Here is a 14,296-nt window from a genome sequence, read left to right as displayed (position 1 = left end):
TGTAATGGCACAGTGAGCAAATAAAGGATGAATGGGAATGTGGTCCAGAGCAATTATCAGTAGCTGAGGATAATTCAGGTATTAACCCATAACTTTTTCGTTTTCTTCACCTTTTAATTAACTTTACCTTATTTTTTTTTAACGTTGGTTGTTTTGAACAAGTGAATATAGTAATAGTTGCACTCCATTTTTGTGGTCTAGCTTGACAGCACAGCTATTGCCAGACAGTTTTATGAGACTTACTAGAGAGGAGGTTTTGTTGCGCCCACATGGTGGGAGCCAGTAGTACATGTTTTGATTGGGCAGAAGTTTGTGCTTCCACAAAAAAGTGCTTGCCGTCTACACAGCTGCAACCATTTTGATCATTTGTCCAGCTGCCTGAGCTTGAACTTTCAAGGGCAGACACATGATACTGTAATGCTATTAACGTGTCTTAGATAACTTATAATGTGTGTTGTTTTCCCTCTGGCAGCACAGATGGAAAGAGAGTGGTCATTAACCTATGTGGATGTTTAGGTCTGGCTTGAAAATTAAAAGATATTATAACACCTTTTAATCTTAACCAATATTATTCTACAGCTCTTTGCTTCCACATAGAGAACAGCCATACAACATTCATGTGCAGCAAGACTTATTTGCATTGCCTATGCTTGTTCACATCTGAGCTGTTTGTTGCTACATGTACATTTCTTGGGAGGTTCGTGTTACTTAGCTACTTACCACTGTAGATTTGAAATTTGAAAAATGTGGCTTCTTTCCAAGGGTTTTAGTTGAAGAACCCTCTAGTACATCACCGTATAACACTGAGCTGCCACGCATGCTATTGTGGAATGATTGACCTCTGAGCTTGCAATAATCTGAAATTCATCTAATAATCATGACAGTTAAAAATTGCAAGATTACAACCAATTTATTAGTAACAAATTTGTTTACGAGAAAACTTTAGAGATGTTCACCTGAGGACCTCCAATAATGAACATTTAACCTGAAGCAGGAAAAGGGCAGATATTAAGTGGTGGAGTTATATTAGTTGTGGATGAGAGCTTGACTTAAATATCAAAACCATAGAAGGTTGGTTGGATAACTTTTTATAGTGTGTTTATAAACGTAAGCCTTAGTGTTATGCAGTCATACTCGTGCAATTTATGCACCAGGAGCCTGAGTCACAAAAGTTGTTGCACAACTTTGTCTTCATTTGGTGCACAACAAAAATCGTTTTTTGCAAGCATAAACACTTGTCTTGTGTCATAAAATTAAGGTCTTGGAAAAATTTCATATTTTGAGAAATTCCTAGAGGGATACATTGTCTTCATTTGGATGCGTAGTGTGAGTGAGAGCACTGACCTTTCTAGGGACATGGAAAGAAAGGTGCTCATTAGCAATGTGAACACCCCCAAAGTCATAGCTCTGTGGATAATCGGAGATATGTTTTTTCGCTACCAGTTTGTTCACTTAGGTGCCCAATCTTTCAGTGAGAATGCCACAAGCACCCCTATGATGTCGGGCCGTGTGAGAGAAGGCATTTCTCCACGTAGAATATATTTTTCATGGGAAGTTAAAAAAACATGTTGCCTGTACAAATACACCCTTCCTTCTCCTAAGGTTACTTTTCTGGCTGGTGCACACTGTGAACAAATCTACAAATGTAAGAATAAAGAATAGGCCTGAAAATCAACTTGAATTGAATTCTTGGGATGTAATTGAATCCCCTGAAATGCCTAGAATTTCCGGGATTTGGGTTGCTGTTCTGTGAAGCGAATTGTGTAGCTGGTATTCTTGTGTATCAAAGGCTGTGCGAACTGTACACAACAGCTCTAACTTATTGTAATGTTGCCACCGATAAACACGTATCTTTCAAAGGTTGAAAGGATTTTTTACTTGTTATTGCAGTACTTTGTTATTGCAGTACTTTGTTATTGCGGTACTTTGTTATTGCGGTGTATTTGTTCGGCACTCGGTGAGCCCCGGCTCGGAGTGGTGGGGTAGAGCGTGGGGGTGACAGTGTGTGGTGGTGACAAGTGGCTATTGTTGCCTTGCCAGTAGAAAGTGCTTTTTCTTTGTTCAAAATAAAATACATTTCTTGTGACTGAAAAAAAACCTGTGACAGTTGTATTCTGAAATGTTCACAGAAATGACAAACATATAGACAATAGTAATGTGTAAAAGAGCTGAACTGATGCTTCATGTATGTGGAAAAAAAATAACAACTCTATTATGATGAGACCTTTATCCTGCTCCCGCCCGATCACATATGCAGCGCATATGGGCGCAAGGAATGATTACACTGTATTTCCGCATATGGCCTTCCACCCAGGCGAGGATTAAGGTTCTGAGGAGTCTTTACGCAGGGGGTTATGGGAAAGCAGCTATGGGCCTCCGATAGGCCATATGCTTCTGAGAGATTATGCCTTTTGTAACCACCTGTTACCCCCGCTAAAAACCTGCCAAGTGATGTGCATGAATGCCATAAACGATTGCCATCAAGGTAGATTGCGCCGAACACCCCGGGCCCGGAAGCCATGTCAGAGTGTGTAACACGCCAAGAGAAAGACGTGTTTATTGCATTGGACTCTGGTGTGTGTGTGTGAACATCTGGCAAACTATCGCTGTATACAGATGCCCACCTGTCTGGAAAAACACGCGTTTACACCACATAAACCTTGCAACACCTCGCCATGCCTATTATTTCATTCGAATGTGGTATTTTTATTTTTTTATCTAGCAGATATCTTGTTTTTTACTAATAACTCTTAAAACATGGTGTGCAAAGTTTCTTTTTTTGTATTTTCTTGACCTGGCAGTAGCTCCCAGAGTAGAATTGCTAAAGTCTGTTTGACTGGGGCCTGTAAGGAGTGGTACCCTCAGTGATGCTTGCCCTAATAGATAATTCTCCCTGACATCCATCAGGCGCAAGCCCTCTGTATAATCCATTGTTAATTAACTTAATGAACCTCCGCTCATTTGTGCAAGCCGAGTTTTAGCTGTGTATCAAAATAGGATCTTCTCCAATTAATCAGACGGGCTTCTTTGCCTCCAGTGTCTGCCCGTGGTTCGCTTGTGTGGGTGGTGTGACCTGTTGTTGCCCGTTCTTTCCTATGTTGCGTTAACGAGGTGATGCCGGTTCATGGCACCGGAGACCATTAAGCAAATGAAATGCATTTACCTAAAGCGTTTTATTGATTGGCCATTTTTTCTTCTTCGACAGGTGACATCACGCAGAAAGGGTATGAAAAGAAAAGATCAAAATTAATTGGAGCCTATTTACCCCAGCCGCCAGGTATGTACATTTTCCCCCCTTTTAACTTGTGGCGGGGTTTCGGGGGTTCCTCGCTGCTTGAGACTGTGCCGCTCGCTGTTGCATCTGCGCGAAAGGTACCAGATTAAACTCGTAGCCGAAGTACCTCGGCGGCTAAGAAGGCGCATTGATTTTCCATTTTCAGGCCATTCATGCATAAGTATGCCTGGTATTGAGTGGTGGGACGGCGCCCGCGCTGCACTGTAAACCGAGCTATTTTTATATTTGATAAGCCGTGTGGTAATTGGAAACGAGACGCCGCTTGCCTCCATCCCTGGCCGCCTGCACTTGACTGCATTATGTAATGCTGATGTGCGCGCGTCGCATGGACCAGGCGCTGCCGGGATATATTTAGTGTCATATTCTCTCCTTCTGCAAAGGCACAAACGAACTGTTTTCAAGACACGTTTGTTAGAATCGCGATGCATTTAGGGTAAAACAAACTCAGGCCAACTCATTCTGTGCGCACATATTTACATGATACAATTACACTCTACCGCAACTGCTAGTCTGAAGAGCTATTTATAGGTATCCCACGTCTTGTCCTTGAGAATCCTAGATCTCCCCGGGTTTTTGTGAGTGCCTATCCCGCAGTTCTTTTTTGTGTGAACCATGCCAAGTCAACTATCAGAGACGATGACTCTTTAGGACCTGCTTGCATTTACGTTATAATGTGGTAACCCAGTTAGTTATGGTGGTCTTGACTAGCTAGCTGTCACTGTTCTGGAGCAACTTGAATAGATGCCCCGATTACTTACCGGTAATCTTCATTACTCCGAGTATAGTCTTCCTCGCCACATGAGTTACATAGTGAGCTTCAGCTCCACACCAGAACCCTCCAAAGCAAAAAGTTAGCCTCCCATGCCTCCCATCCCTTCCCAAGATGGCCGACCCATTACCACCTGACCTCTATAAGAGGCGGGCCGGCCCAACCCATCAGCCTGAAACCACCAAGCATAAACATGAAGCCGATAGCCAGACAGGGAGGGAGGGATGGGAACTCATGTGGCGAGGAAGACTATACTCGGAGTAATGAAGATTACCGGTAAGTAATCGGGGCATTACCTCCTCGTTAGTCTTCCTCGCCACATGAGTTACATAGTGAGCACATACCAAAGCCAAGCGGCTTCATGGAAACTCACAAGAAACCAACAGACCAGGGGACGACCACGAAGGAGGCCAAACCCAACAGACCAGTACGAGCGGAAGGACCACCCAGGAGAGAGGCAACCACGAGCAGCAGAACCAATCCGGGACCGAAGACACCGGGAAGGCCGAAAACAAACCGGACCCCAGAGACAACAAGAGTCGCCAGGAAAAACCGCCCCAACCGAAGGAAGGCAGAGAAAGGCACGGGACCGCACCGCACGGAGCCAAAAAAAAAAAAAGGCAGCAGCCAACCAAGGCCAGAACAGAAACGAGCAGGCCCGAACAACACACCAGGGCAGCCCAACAGGCAGCACAAAGCGAGAGGGGACCAAAAACGAACAGAGGACATCCCCACCACAGCGACCTAACAACAAACAAAATCAACAGTGGAAAGAGACAATCAGTCCGACCAACACAGCCACACCGCAAGGGCGACCCTAACCCGCGAGAGAGCCGAACCAGAAAAAACTGGGAAGCGGCACCAGAGCCATCCAACAGACAGGCAAGAGCCGGAAGAATGGAAAAAGGGAGCCGAAAAGAAACAGAAGGGGAACAACCCCCGTCACACAAAGGACCCCCGGAAGGGACTGCGACACCAAGGCAGAGAACCCAGGCAGGCACCAGGGAAAACGAACCCAGAAAGGAGTCGGAAACGACACCGAAGAGACCCGGAGGAGAACCAACCGGGCAAAGGCGAAAAACTGAAAAAACCCACAGGCCCGCCCATGGCCAGAAGGGAGAAGTAGAGGCAGAAAGAAGCCAACCGGCCAGGAACGGGAACACCCAGCACAGGGGCCAAGCAACCGGCCCAGGAAGAAACACAAGAAGGGAGCGAGCCGCCGAAGAGAGCACCCAGGCGGGCAAACAGACAGCCAGCCCACAACCAGGCCCAGCCCAGCGAGACAAAGAAGAAACGACAGGCACAGGAGTGCAGCAGCAACACACCAAAGGCGTGAAGACCAGAAGGGCAGTGAGAAGACGAGCCCGAGCCATGACAAAATACCCAGGGAGCCACCAGAGCCAACAGGACCCGGGACCCCAAACCAGGGGAAAAAACGAGGACACACCCACACCGGAAGCGCAGGGCCCCGCTAGGAAATCCCACAGCACCGCCGGAAACAAAAACAGCCAGCAGGCAAAAGGGACCCCAGGAAGCGCAAAGCCGGGAGCCCAAACGAGAAGGCCGAAGAGCCAAAAAACGGAGAACCAAAGGAAGCAGACAGGGCCAGACGGACCCAGGAGACTCCCGAACCAGGCACAAAAGAGGCCCGACCCACAAAACACCGAAGGAGAGGCGATGAGAACAAGAGCACCCAGGGCCAGAAAGGCCGCAGCAAAAAACGACCCAGGCAAGGACAGACCCAATGCGCCAAAGACCCCGGAGCACGAGGCAGGGGACAAACCACCACAGGGACCAACAAGTCCCAGCAAGGCAGGGGAAAACCCAAGAGAGGCCAATGAACGGCAAAATAGAAGCCAGACGGGAAAAAAGATGACCACAGGGAAAACCACCGACCTAGCACAGACCGGGAACCCAAGCACGGCCAGAGGAAGGTACCACCAACACACGGGTAGGAGGAACCCAGAGAGCAGGAACAGTCGGGGGAAAACAACCAAGGAAAAAAAGGGCCAGGGGAAGGCCCCACCAAGGCAGACAACCCCAACCGGAAAACCCACGAACAGGACCCCACAACAAAGAGGCAGGCGCCAAAACTCCGGACCGACCAGGCAGGCACCACCCAAAGGAAGCAGAGCCACCCACAGCCCCAAGGGCAACGTAAGCCCGGAAGAGAAGGATCGCAACAAGAATCCAACCCCCAGGGGGCAAGGAGAAGTACGGAGACGGCAGGAAGCCGACAGGAAAAGGGTGCAAAAGCCGCCCGTCGAGACAGGGAGCAGGAAAAAGGAGGGAGCGGCAAAACTGCGGACCGACAAAACAAGGAGAGCCCACCAGGAGCAGAGATAGCCAGCAAGAAAACACTGACGCAGCCCAGAGACGGACGGACGGACAGACCCCAACAGCAGGAAGCCCACAACAGACAAGCTGCAGCCCACAGCCCCCGGAAAACCCCGGAGGACGGACAACAAGGAACCAACCGGGACCGACCCCACACAAAAACAGCGGGGACAGGAGTCCACAGGACAAAAAGGACCATAGGCCCAAAGCCCGGAAGGCAATACAGCAAATCACGAAGCAGAGGGGCAATCCAAAAATGCACCACACACGGAAACCCGCACAACAACGGCAGGAGTCGAACTCTGGCCTAGACAAAGGCGGGAACCACCAAAGGCACGAGACTCACCACCGAGCCAAAGTACCACGGACCCAAGCCAAACCAAGGAAACCCGCGAAAAAAAACAGAGGGAGCAACCCAATGGGAGACGCCAAACATGGAACGCCACACGAACACGCGTCGCATCCCAGCACAGGGGCCATGCCAAATCACACCGCATTCCAACACCAGAACACGCGCCGCAGAAGCGAGCACTGAGGAAATACGGAACGCACAATGAACATGCGTGTCAACCACTGGCAAACCAGCAACCCCAGAGTCCCCAGGAGGCAGTTGAAGCGCACACGCCCCATAAACACCCGCCGAGCAATACACGAGGAAGAGGCAAAGGTGCAGGAGGAGGAGAAAAAAATGTCTGAAAAACAAACACCGGGGGACATGGTCACAGCACAAGCAGGACACAAACCCAGGACCGTGCAGCAGCAAAGCGCCAAAAAACAGACAAACAATGCAACGAAACCCAAAGGCATATACCACACCGACCCCAGAAGGATGAAAGGCAGAGAGAACCCGCCAGGAGTAGAGCCTGCGACCGTGAGGCCGAATACAGGCCCCTACAGCAGAAGCATCAGACCACTGAGCCACCAGCACACAGCTCCAAAAGCATGCGAGAAGCACCCACCAAAGGAGCCCACGCTGGCAGAAAAAGAAAAGAGAACAAACACCGGGAAGGCCCAAATGCAGCGCCCAGAAACACAAATAGTGAGACAGCAGGAGTGGCAAACAAAACCCGAGGAAGAGCAGCCACCACAACCGCCAGGACACAGCGCCACACCCAGACAAACAACCAGGGAACCAACGCAACCAAAGGAGGAAGCAGAGGACCCCCCACGACACAGCAAAAGCAGGAGGCGAACCCCCAGCACACGTGAGACCAGAGTCCAAAAACAAACAAGCACAAACACACAATGTGACAACATAGCGTGAATATGGACTGGACGGTGCCAGACACTCCGGAAAAGAAGCGCCACAGGCACGTATACCAACTGCGCCATCCAGGGAGCCATGCCGAAGCAGGCCACAGGAAGATGCGAGGCGGCCACCCAACCAGGACCCCAGGAGGAGCGCCACATCCAACAAAGGAAATCGCAAGGCACACACACACACACCATGAATGAAGCCCAGAAAAAGCAACAACAGAGTGCAAACCTGCAGGAGGCCCCGGGGCCAATCCACGGCAACTCCAGTAGACACCGAGGAAAAAACGAGAGTTAGCAATCCCACCAGCGCACTCAGCGATCGAAGAGCGCATGTGAAAGAAAATAAAGAGAATGCAAGTGAGAAACCACATATTCAACCAAGCCGCCCGACCGGGGACCCGAACCCAGGGCCCTCAGAGTAAAAGACCGACGCCCTACCCACTGAGCCAACCAGGCACTGGGAAAAGCGAATGCAGCAAAAGCGAGAGGCCTCAACAGAACCCAACACAGGCACTGAGCAAGTCAAAAAGACCAGGGAAACCGACCCGCTGCACGGAGCGCATGCGCGAGAGCAAGACACCCACGAACAGTAGAAGATTCCGCAGCCCCCAACGGGATAGGGAGTGAAACGGCTGCGAAGAAGCCGAACGTGCAGGCTGTCAACACCGGGCCAGAAAAGCGGCCCCCAAGGCACCACGTCCCCAAGAGAGCCTCCGGGAGAAGGCATTGTACCAGGCCAGGGTATCCGCCAAACAGGTAAGCCCACTGAGAGCCTAGGAGCCCGGAACACCAACGCGGAACAGCGCAGGCAGCAGAAACAAAAACGGGGGCGCGACCGGGGACTGCAGGACGGCCCACCGGACCCCCCCCCTTCCGCCAAAAAACAGCGTCAGGGAGGAGTGCACAGATCCCACGAAGGGAACCCCACACGCCAAACGGGCGCCAGCCGCAGCGTCCAAGGACAGGCGGCGTCAGCTGACAGCCACCGCCCGCCGAAGACCGAAGGGAAGGCGGGCGGTGAGCATGTACACACAAGAGCGGGCGCCAAAAAAAGGCCCCCCAGCCAGCACGCAAGCAGCCGAAGGCAGGCACAGTGCCACGAGGGAATGCAAAGCCGCCACCCGCCACAGCGCCATGAAAGGCAGGCGGGCAGAGGCAACCGGGCACGGGGTAAAGGGAAAGAAAAAGAAGAGGCACGGCAGCGCCGGTCCACACCCAAACAGTACCCCGGCCACCCCCCCTTCCCCCAGGAAAACCAAGGCACGCTAGAGCAGAGCCCAACCGGACACCAGGGGAAACAAGGGGGGGGGGGGATCCCAGGTCCCAGAGTCCGCTAGAGCAGGACCTCCAACCCGAGACCCAGGCACCAGCTAGCGCAGGCACCACTTACCTGAAGACGCATCTGGAGGGAAATGACGCGCAGAACAAAAAAAACAGGCTGATGGGTTGGGCCGGCCCGCCTCTTATAGAGGTCAGGTGGTAATGGGTCGGCCATCTTGGGAAGGGATGGGAGGCATGGGAGGCTAACTTTTTGCTTTGGAGGGTTCTGGTGTGGAGCTGAAGCTCACTATGTAACTCATGTGGCGAGGAAGACTAACGAGGAGGTAATGGATTTACATTCTTGTTTTGAAACAGACATGTTTTGGGACAGGGTGAAGTGTGGGGTCTCCAGGATCAGGGTACTGTTGCTTCGCACTAATCTTAACGTTTTGGGCTCGATCTGCTTTTTATCATAGGTTAACTAACCTAAATAATTAATCTGTATGCCAAGTAAACCATCTTAAAAGTATATCTGGTTTCCGGTGGGAGATAGTGTAGTGGCCATAGGATTAAAGTGGTGTGGATTGAGTGGGTTGCCTTGATGACTGGAATAGAGATCCTGAACCATCGCTATGAGTGGGATCACATTGATATGGTTATTTTGCCAGTCATTAAGGTTTTATCATATTGGATGCCGGACTCTGAAATACATTGCTGATATCATTGGCTGATATGCATTTTTAGGTCTCGCCTGGGCAGCGCTTGCACTGTCTCTTTGAGATCTGCTGTATTCAAGTGTGGACTTTAAGCTCCGTCCATTTTCTGCCCATCTTTTCAATTGGTTCCTCTTGCTGTCCTTTGTAAATGATGAATTTTGATTCATGAATCAGTTTAGTAGCCCCTCCTTAGGACCTCCCTCTTTTCTTTTGTTGCTCCCACGAGGACAGCCCCTCTTACATGTCTTTTTACTCTCTAGGTTTAATTAACAGTTAGTGAATATTATTTATTTAATTAATGTCTTGCTGAAACAGGCACAACATGCTGCACGGGTGGCCACCGCGTTTCTGTTCTTTTATTTACTTTTGTAGGAATCATGGCACGGCACGCTTTCGCTTTAAACATCTGAAGCTAAAGCGTGGCATGCCACCATTGCTACAATCGCCCATTGACACATAGAAAAAATAAGCCGGTGGACTCTGTATTTGTTTTTATTTACTTTTGTAGCTATCGCGACATGCTGTGCTTTAGCTTTAAACATCTGACGCTAAAGCACGGCGTGCCACAATTGCTAACAAAGAAAATAAATAGTAAAAAAAAGGCAAATGGCCACCACATTTTTTTCCCCATTTCTTTACTTTTGTACCAATTGCTGCTCGCCGTGCTTTAGCATTGAACATCTGAAGCTAAAGTGTGGCATGCCACCATTGCTACAAAAGTCAATAAATAGGAAAAAAAATGGCGGGAGGCAGCCACATTTTTTCCATTTATTTACTTTTGTAGCAATGGCGGTATGCTGAGCTTTCGTTTTAAACATCTTAAGCTAAAGCACGGCGTGCCGTGATTGCTTCAAAAGTAAATAAATAGAAAAAAATATGGCAGACGCACAACTTTTTTGCCTATCTGTTTAATTATGTAGCAATTCGCAGAACGCCGCGCTTCAGCTTTAAACATCTGAAGCTAAAGCGCGGCGTGCCACAATTTCTACAAAAGTAAATAAAAAAGGCAGACGGTCACCACATTTCTTTTCCGTTTATTTAATTTTTACCAATCATGACACGCAGCGCTTTTGCTTTAAACATCTGAAGCTAAAGTGCAGCATTAGGGGAATGGCTTTCTGCAGTCTTTTCTTGCTCCTGCGCAGTGTTGCATCTTCCTCCGTCCTGCACGCCGGAATTTCAGAGTGTGCATCATGGATTGTAGTGAGTTTGAGCAAGACAACAGCCGCAGCAGGAGGCTAAGCTCTACTGTGCTATGTGTGTGTCTGCAAGCCCTGTTGCTTGGGAATAAATAAGGTGGGCCTGGACCCGGTCCTGGGGGTGAGTTGTATTCTTCATTGTTCAAGGGTTCAGTGCCTCGTATGGAAAATAGAAGTCCACAGGGACACCTTGTAACAGGCAAAGGTACTGCACCTTTCCTTACTTCGTGGATTTTCTTTTATTAGTTATGCTACAGCTAAGATATTTTCTGCAAAAAGATTCTAACAAACATTCTCATTTGCAGCACCAATAGCTCTAAATGTAACAAATGCGCGACCTATTGCATTTCAAATGCTTATTTTTAAAATTAGACTTAGTATATGATGTGATTGGAGTCTCCTGTTAAAAGTCTAGGCACTAGTCTGTTTGGCATTCCATTAAATCTGGTACTGGAGTGGACTGTATACGGGCTTGGCTGTAAAAACATAATAGGATTCTTGGGAGCAGTGGGAACAATTTGTGCAATTAATTTACCTGAACAAGATATTTATTGGAGAAGTTGTTTTTGTTGCAGGATCTTTCTACAAAAGCATTTTTTGTAGGAGACGTTTATTACATATAGAAGGTTTTTTGGGACCTTTTTAGGTCGAGCCTGAGCAGCGCATGCGCTGCTCTGTGAGATATGCTGCATTGGAGTATGGACTTGAAGCCCTGCACACTGTCCGCTCATATTTGTCATTGGCTTGTCCTTGTCCTTCGTAAATGCTTGCTTATGATTTGTTAATAGGCTGGTTAGTCCCTCCTTAGTACCGCTTTGTATTAATGTGTAACCTCCCATGAGGATTAGTCCTTTTACTTCTGTTGCACGGTATGTCGTATTTAGTCTGGAAGCACTATTTCCTTTAATGAGTTTCTCCTACTGCAGGCACAACATGCTTTTCTGCAACATTCAGCGCCCCATACATGCATTTACTTTCCAAGCAGCCCAGGACCACGTGGCCGCTTCTTTGAAATGCAGTAGGTCTCGCAGTTACAAGAGTTTGAGCTACTGGCATCGTACATGACAATGCCTTTTAATTATGTATTAATTATCAAAGCAGATAACTAAAAGGCATTGCCATTTACAATGGCAATAGCTTAAACGCTCGCAAACGCGAGACCAGTTGCATTGCAAAAGCTTGTTTTTAAAAAGTTTGCAAAATATCTAAAGTTGTGGAGTTTTGTCAAACGTTTGTGAAGTTAGAAGAGGTCAAGTCTGCTGACTTCGTACCACTTTGAACTCTTTGGAAATCAACTTCTCTTACGATCTAAAATCTATTGGATCTGTTTCAAAGTTCAGTTAACATAATTAGTTTGTGTTTTACAGGATATTGGGGCAGTTAAGCCTGTTTTGACACACTGTCAGAATTCTGTTTGTAGACTATTTTGAATGTTCTATTTAATTGTCAAACATGAAGTTTAAAATACTTTAGTGTATGGGCTCGGTCAGCTAGAATAGCGCTGAAGCAAGCTATAAAAATAATTGCTGCTACACTCATAGCAAAGCTATGGGCCAAAATGCAAAGCTTGGGAGCACCAACAAAACTTTTGGAGGCAATTATCAACCTTTACTCGGATACATGGGTCCAAATTAAAAAAGGAGACGGGTGCAGCATAACAAGTAAGATCCAAACTAAAAACGGGCTGAAACAGGGGTGTGTGCTGGCCCCCTGCCTCTTTAACATCTACACCGCCGACCTCGAGAAATACCTTCACCAAGTCCAAACCGACCCCCCAAAACTGGGCAAAAAACCAATCACCAGCCTTCAATACGCAGATGATATTGTCCTTCTATCACAAACACCGATAGGCCTTCAACGATCAATGACCCAACTAGGAGCATACACCATAGCATCCCAATTAACAATCAATCGCAAGAAAACTAAGGTGCTGTGCTTCTCAAAACCTCATAAAAAAGGGTCAAAAGGCAAATTCATCTGGAACCTGGGTGACAAACCAATAACCCAGGTGGAATCTTACAAATATCTAGGGTTTCAACTTGACCAAAACCTTAACTTCAAACACCAGCTGAATCAAGTGAGAACGAAAGCAAAACAACTTCTCTACGCCTTTAAAACTTTACACAGGAAATTAAAAGGCAGCTCAACAGGCCATGTGTTGAAGGTAATTGCAGCCAAATTCATACCAACCATATCATACGGGTCAGAGATAATGCATACAATAGATGCAGCCGCCCTTAATCAAGCCCAATCAAGCTTTTTCAAGAGGTTGTTCTTAATCCCCCAGCACATTTCTCAAGCCCAGATTCGACTGGAATACGGGCTAAAAAACAACCAGAAACCAGCCAGACAAGGGGCGGTCATTAAATACTACTGGCGGATGAGGCAAGCAGAAGATAACACATTAGCCCACTCCTGCTGGGAAGAAATCGAAAAGCAAGCGATGCTAAATAATTCCATCGTCACGGTCCTAAAAGGTTCACTCAAGGACTTACACCTCGAAGGGGCATGGCATACAAACACCCCTTTTTCTGGCTTCAAAAAATCAGTAAACAGCGCAATCAAACAAATTTCACAGCTAATGGATAAAACTGCATTCTCAAAGAAAAAACACGCTTGGGCAGTGATTAGTTCTTACCAGTCGCTCAAACCACAACCATACTTGTTAGACCATTTTTCACAACATAAAAAGCATTATCTGACCATGCTACGGCTGGGGTCATTCCCTACGAAGGACCTAACCCCAAAATGGAAACAAGTATGGTCAACAAAAGAATGCCGGCTGTGTGGACAAGGAGAAGAGAGTCTCTTACATCTACTATGCATCTGCCCTACACTACTAGAAATTCGGAAAAGGGTCCTCCGCAAGTTGCTGATAAAAAATCAGCTACGGACATGCAGAGCGGCAGTCATACATTGTCTTGGAGGCCACTCCATTGAACTTTCTTGCAAAGCCATTATGCTTTGGAAAATGGCAGCCAAAGAATTAGACAACAAACAAGAATGAACTGGAGTGGTTCAGTTAAGACCACTTGGACCCTTGTTCTTCTCCTGCATTAACATAAATTCTGGGCCCCTGGTGTACAGCACCGCCTCTCTCTGTTCAAAACTTCTTTTAACACGAAAGTTTTACTTAATGTATTTTCTATGGACGATTATTCAGGTCATGACAGCATTGTGTTTTCATTTCTTTTCTGTTAGCTCCTTTTTAACCCTAAACATTTTATCCAATTAAGTAACTTTGTTTTTTTTTTTAACATGTTTGTATCATTGAATTTTCTCCACTCTTTTATGATTTTTAACGAGATCAAATACAAGTATTTTTGACTGACTGAATTGCTGCTACACTCATAGGTTGACACTCTTAAGTTGTTACAGTAATGTTTTAAATTGGCATGTGTCATGAATACTACATCCTCAATATTTCGAAACAAATAGGCTTATGCATACCCACTTGACCAAG

At 47.3% G+C, this 14,296-nt stretch overlaps 1 protein-coding gene across 1 annotated transcript in view; it reads left to right on the top strand.

The window, feature by feature from the left end:
- Positions 1-3,205: 3,205 nt before the first annotated feature.
- The window catches only part of LOC147667590 (disco-interacting protein 2 homolog C-like), a gene marked incomplete at both ends in the record, with an annotated part of 319,227 nt that continues 308,136 nt past the window's right edge, over positions 3,206-14,296 (top strand). The window contains one exon of the mRNA XM_086948800.1: positions 3,206-3,277. Coding sequence (XP_086804926.1) covers positions 3,206-3,277 — 72 coding nt within the window. The remainder of the gene's footprint in view (positions 3,278-14,296) is intronic.

Source organism: Lissotriton vulgaris, unplaced genomic scaffold (assembly GCF_964263255.1).
Source record: "Lissotriton vulgaris unplaced genomic scaffold, aLisVul1.2 SCAFFOLD_2351, whole genome shotgun sequence".
In the NCBI taxonomy this organism is placed as follows: Eukaryota; Metazoa; Chordata; class Amphibia; order Caudata; family Salamandridae; genus Lissotriton; species Lissotriton vulgaris.
Note: the sequence above shows the minus strand (reverse complement) of the source record. Positions and strands in the feature narration are given on the sequence as shown.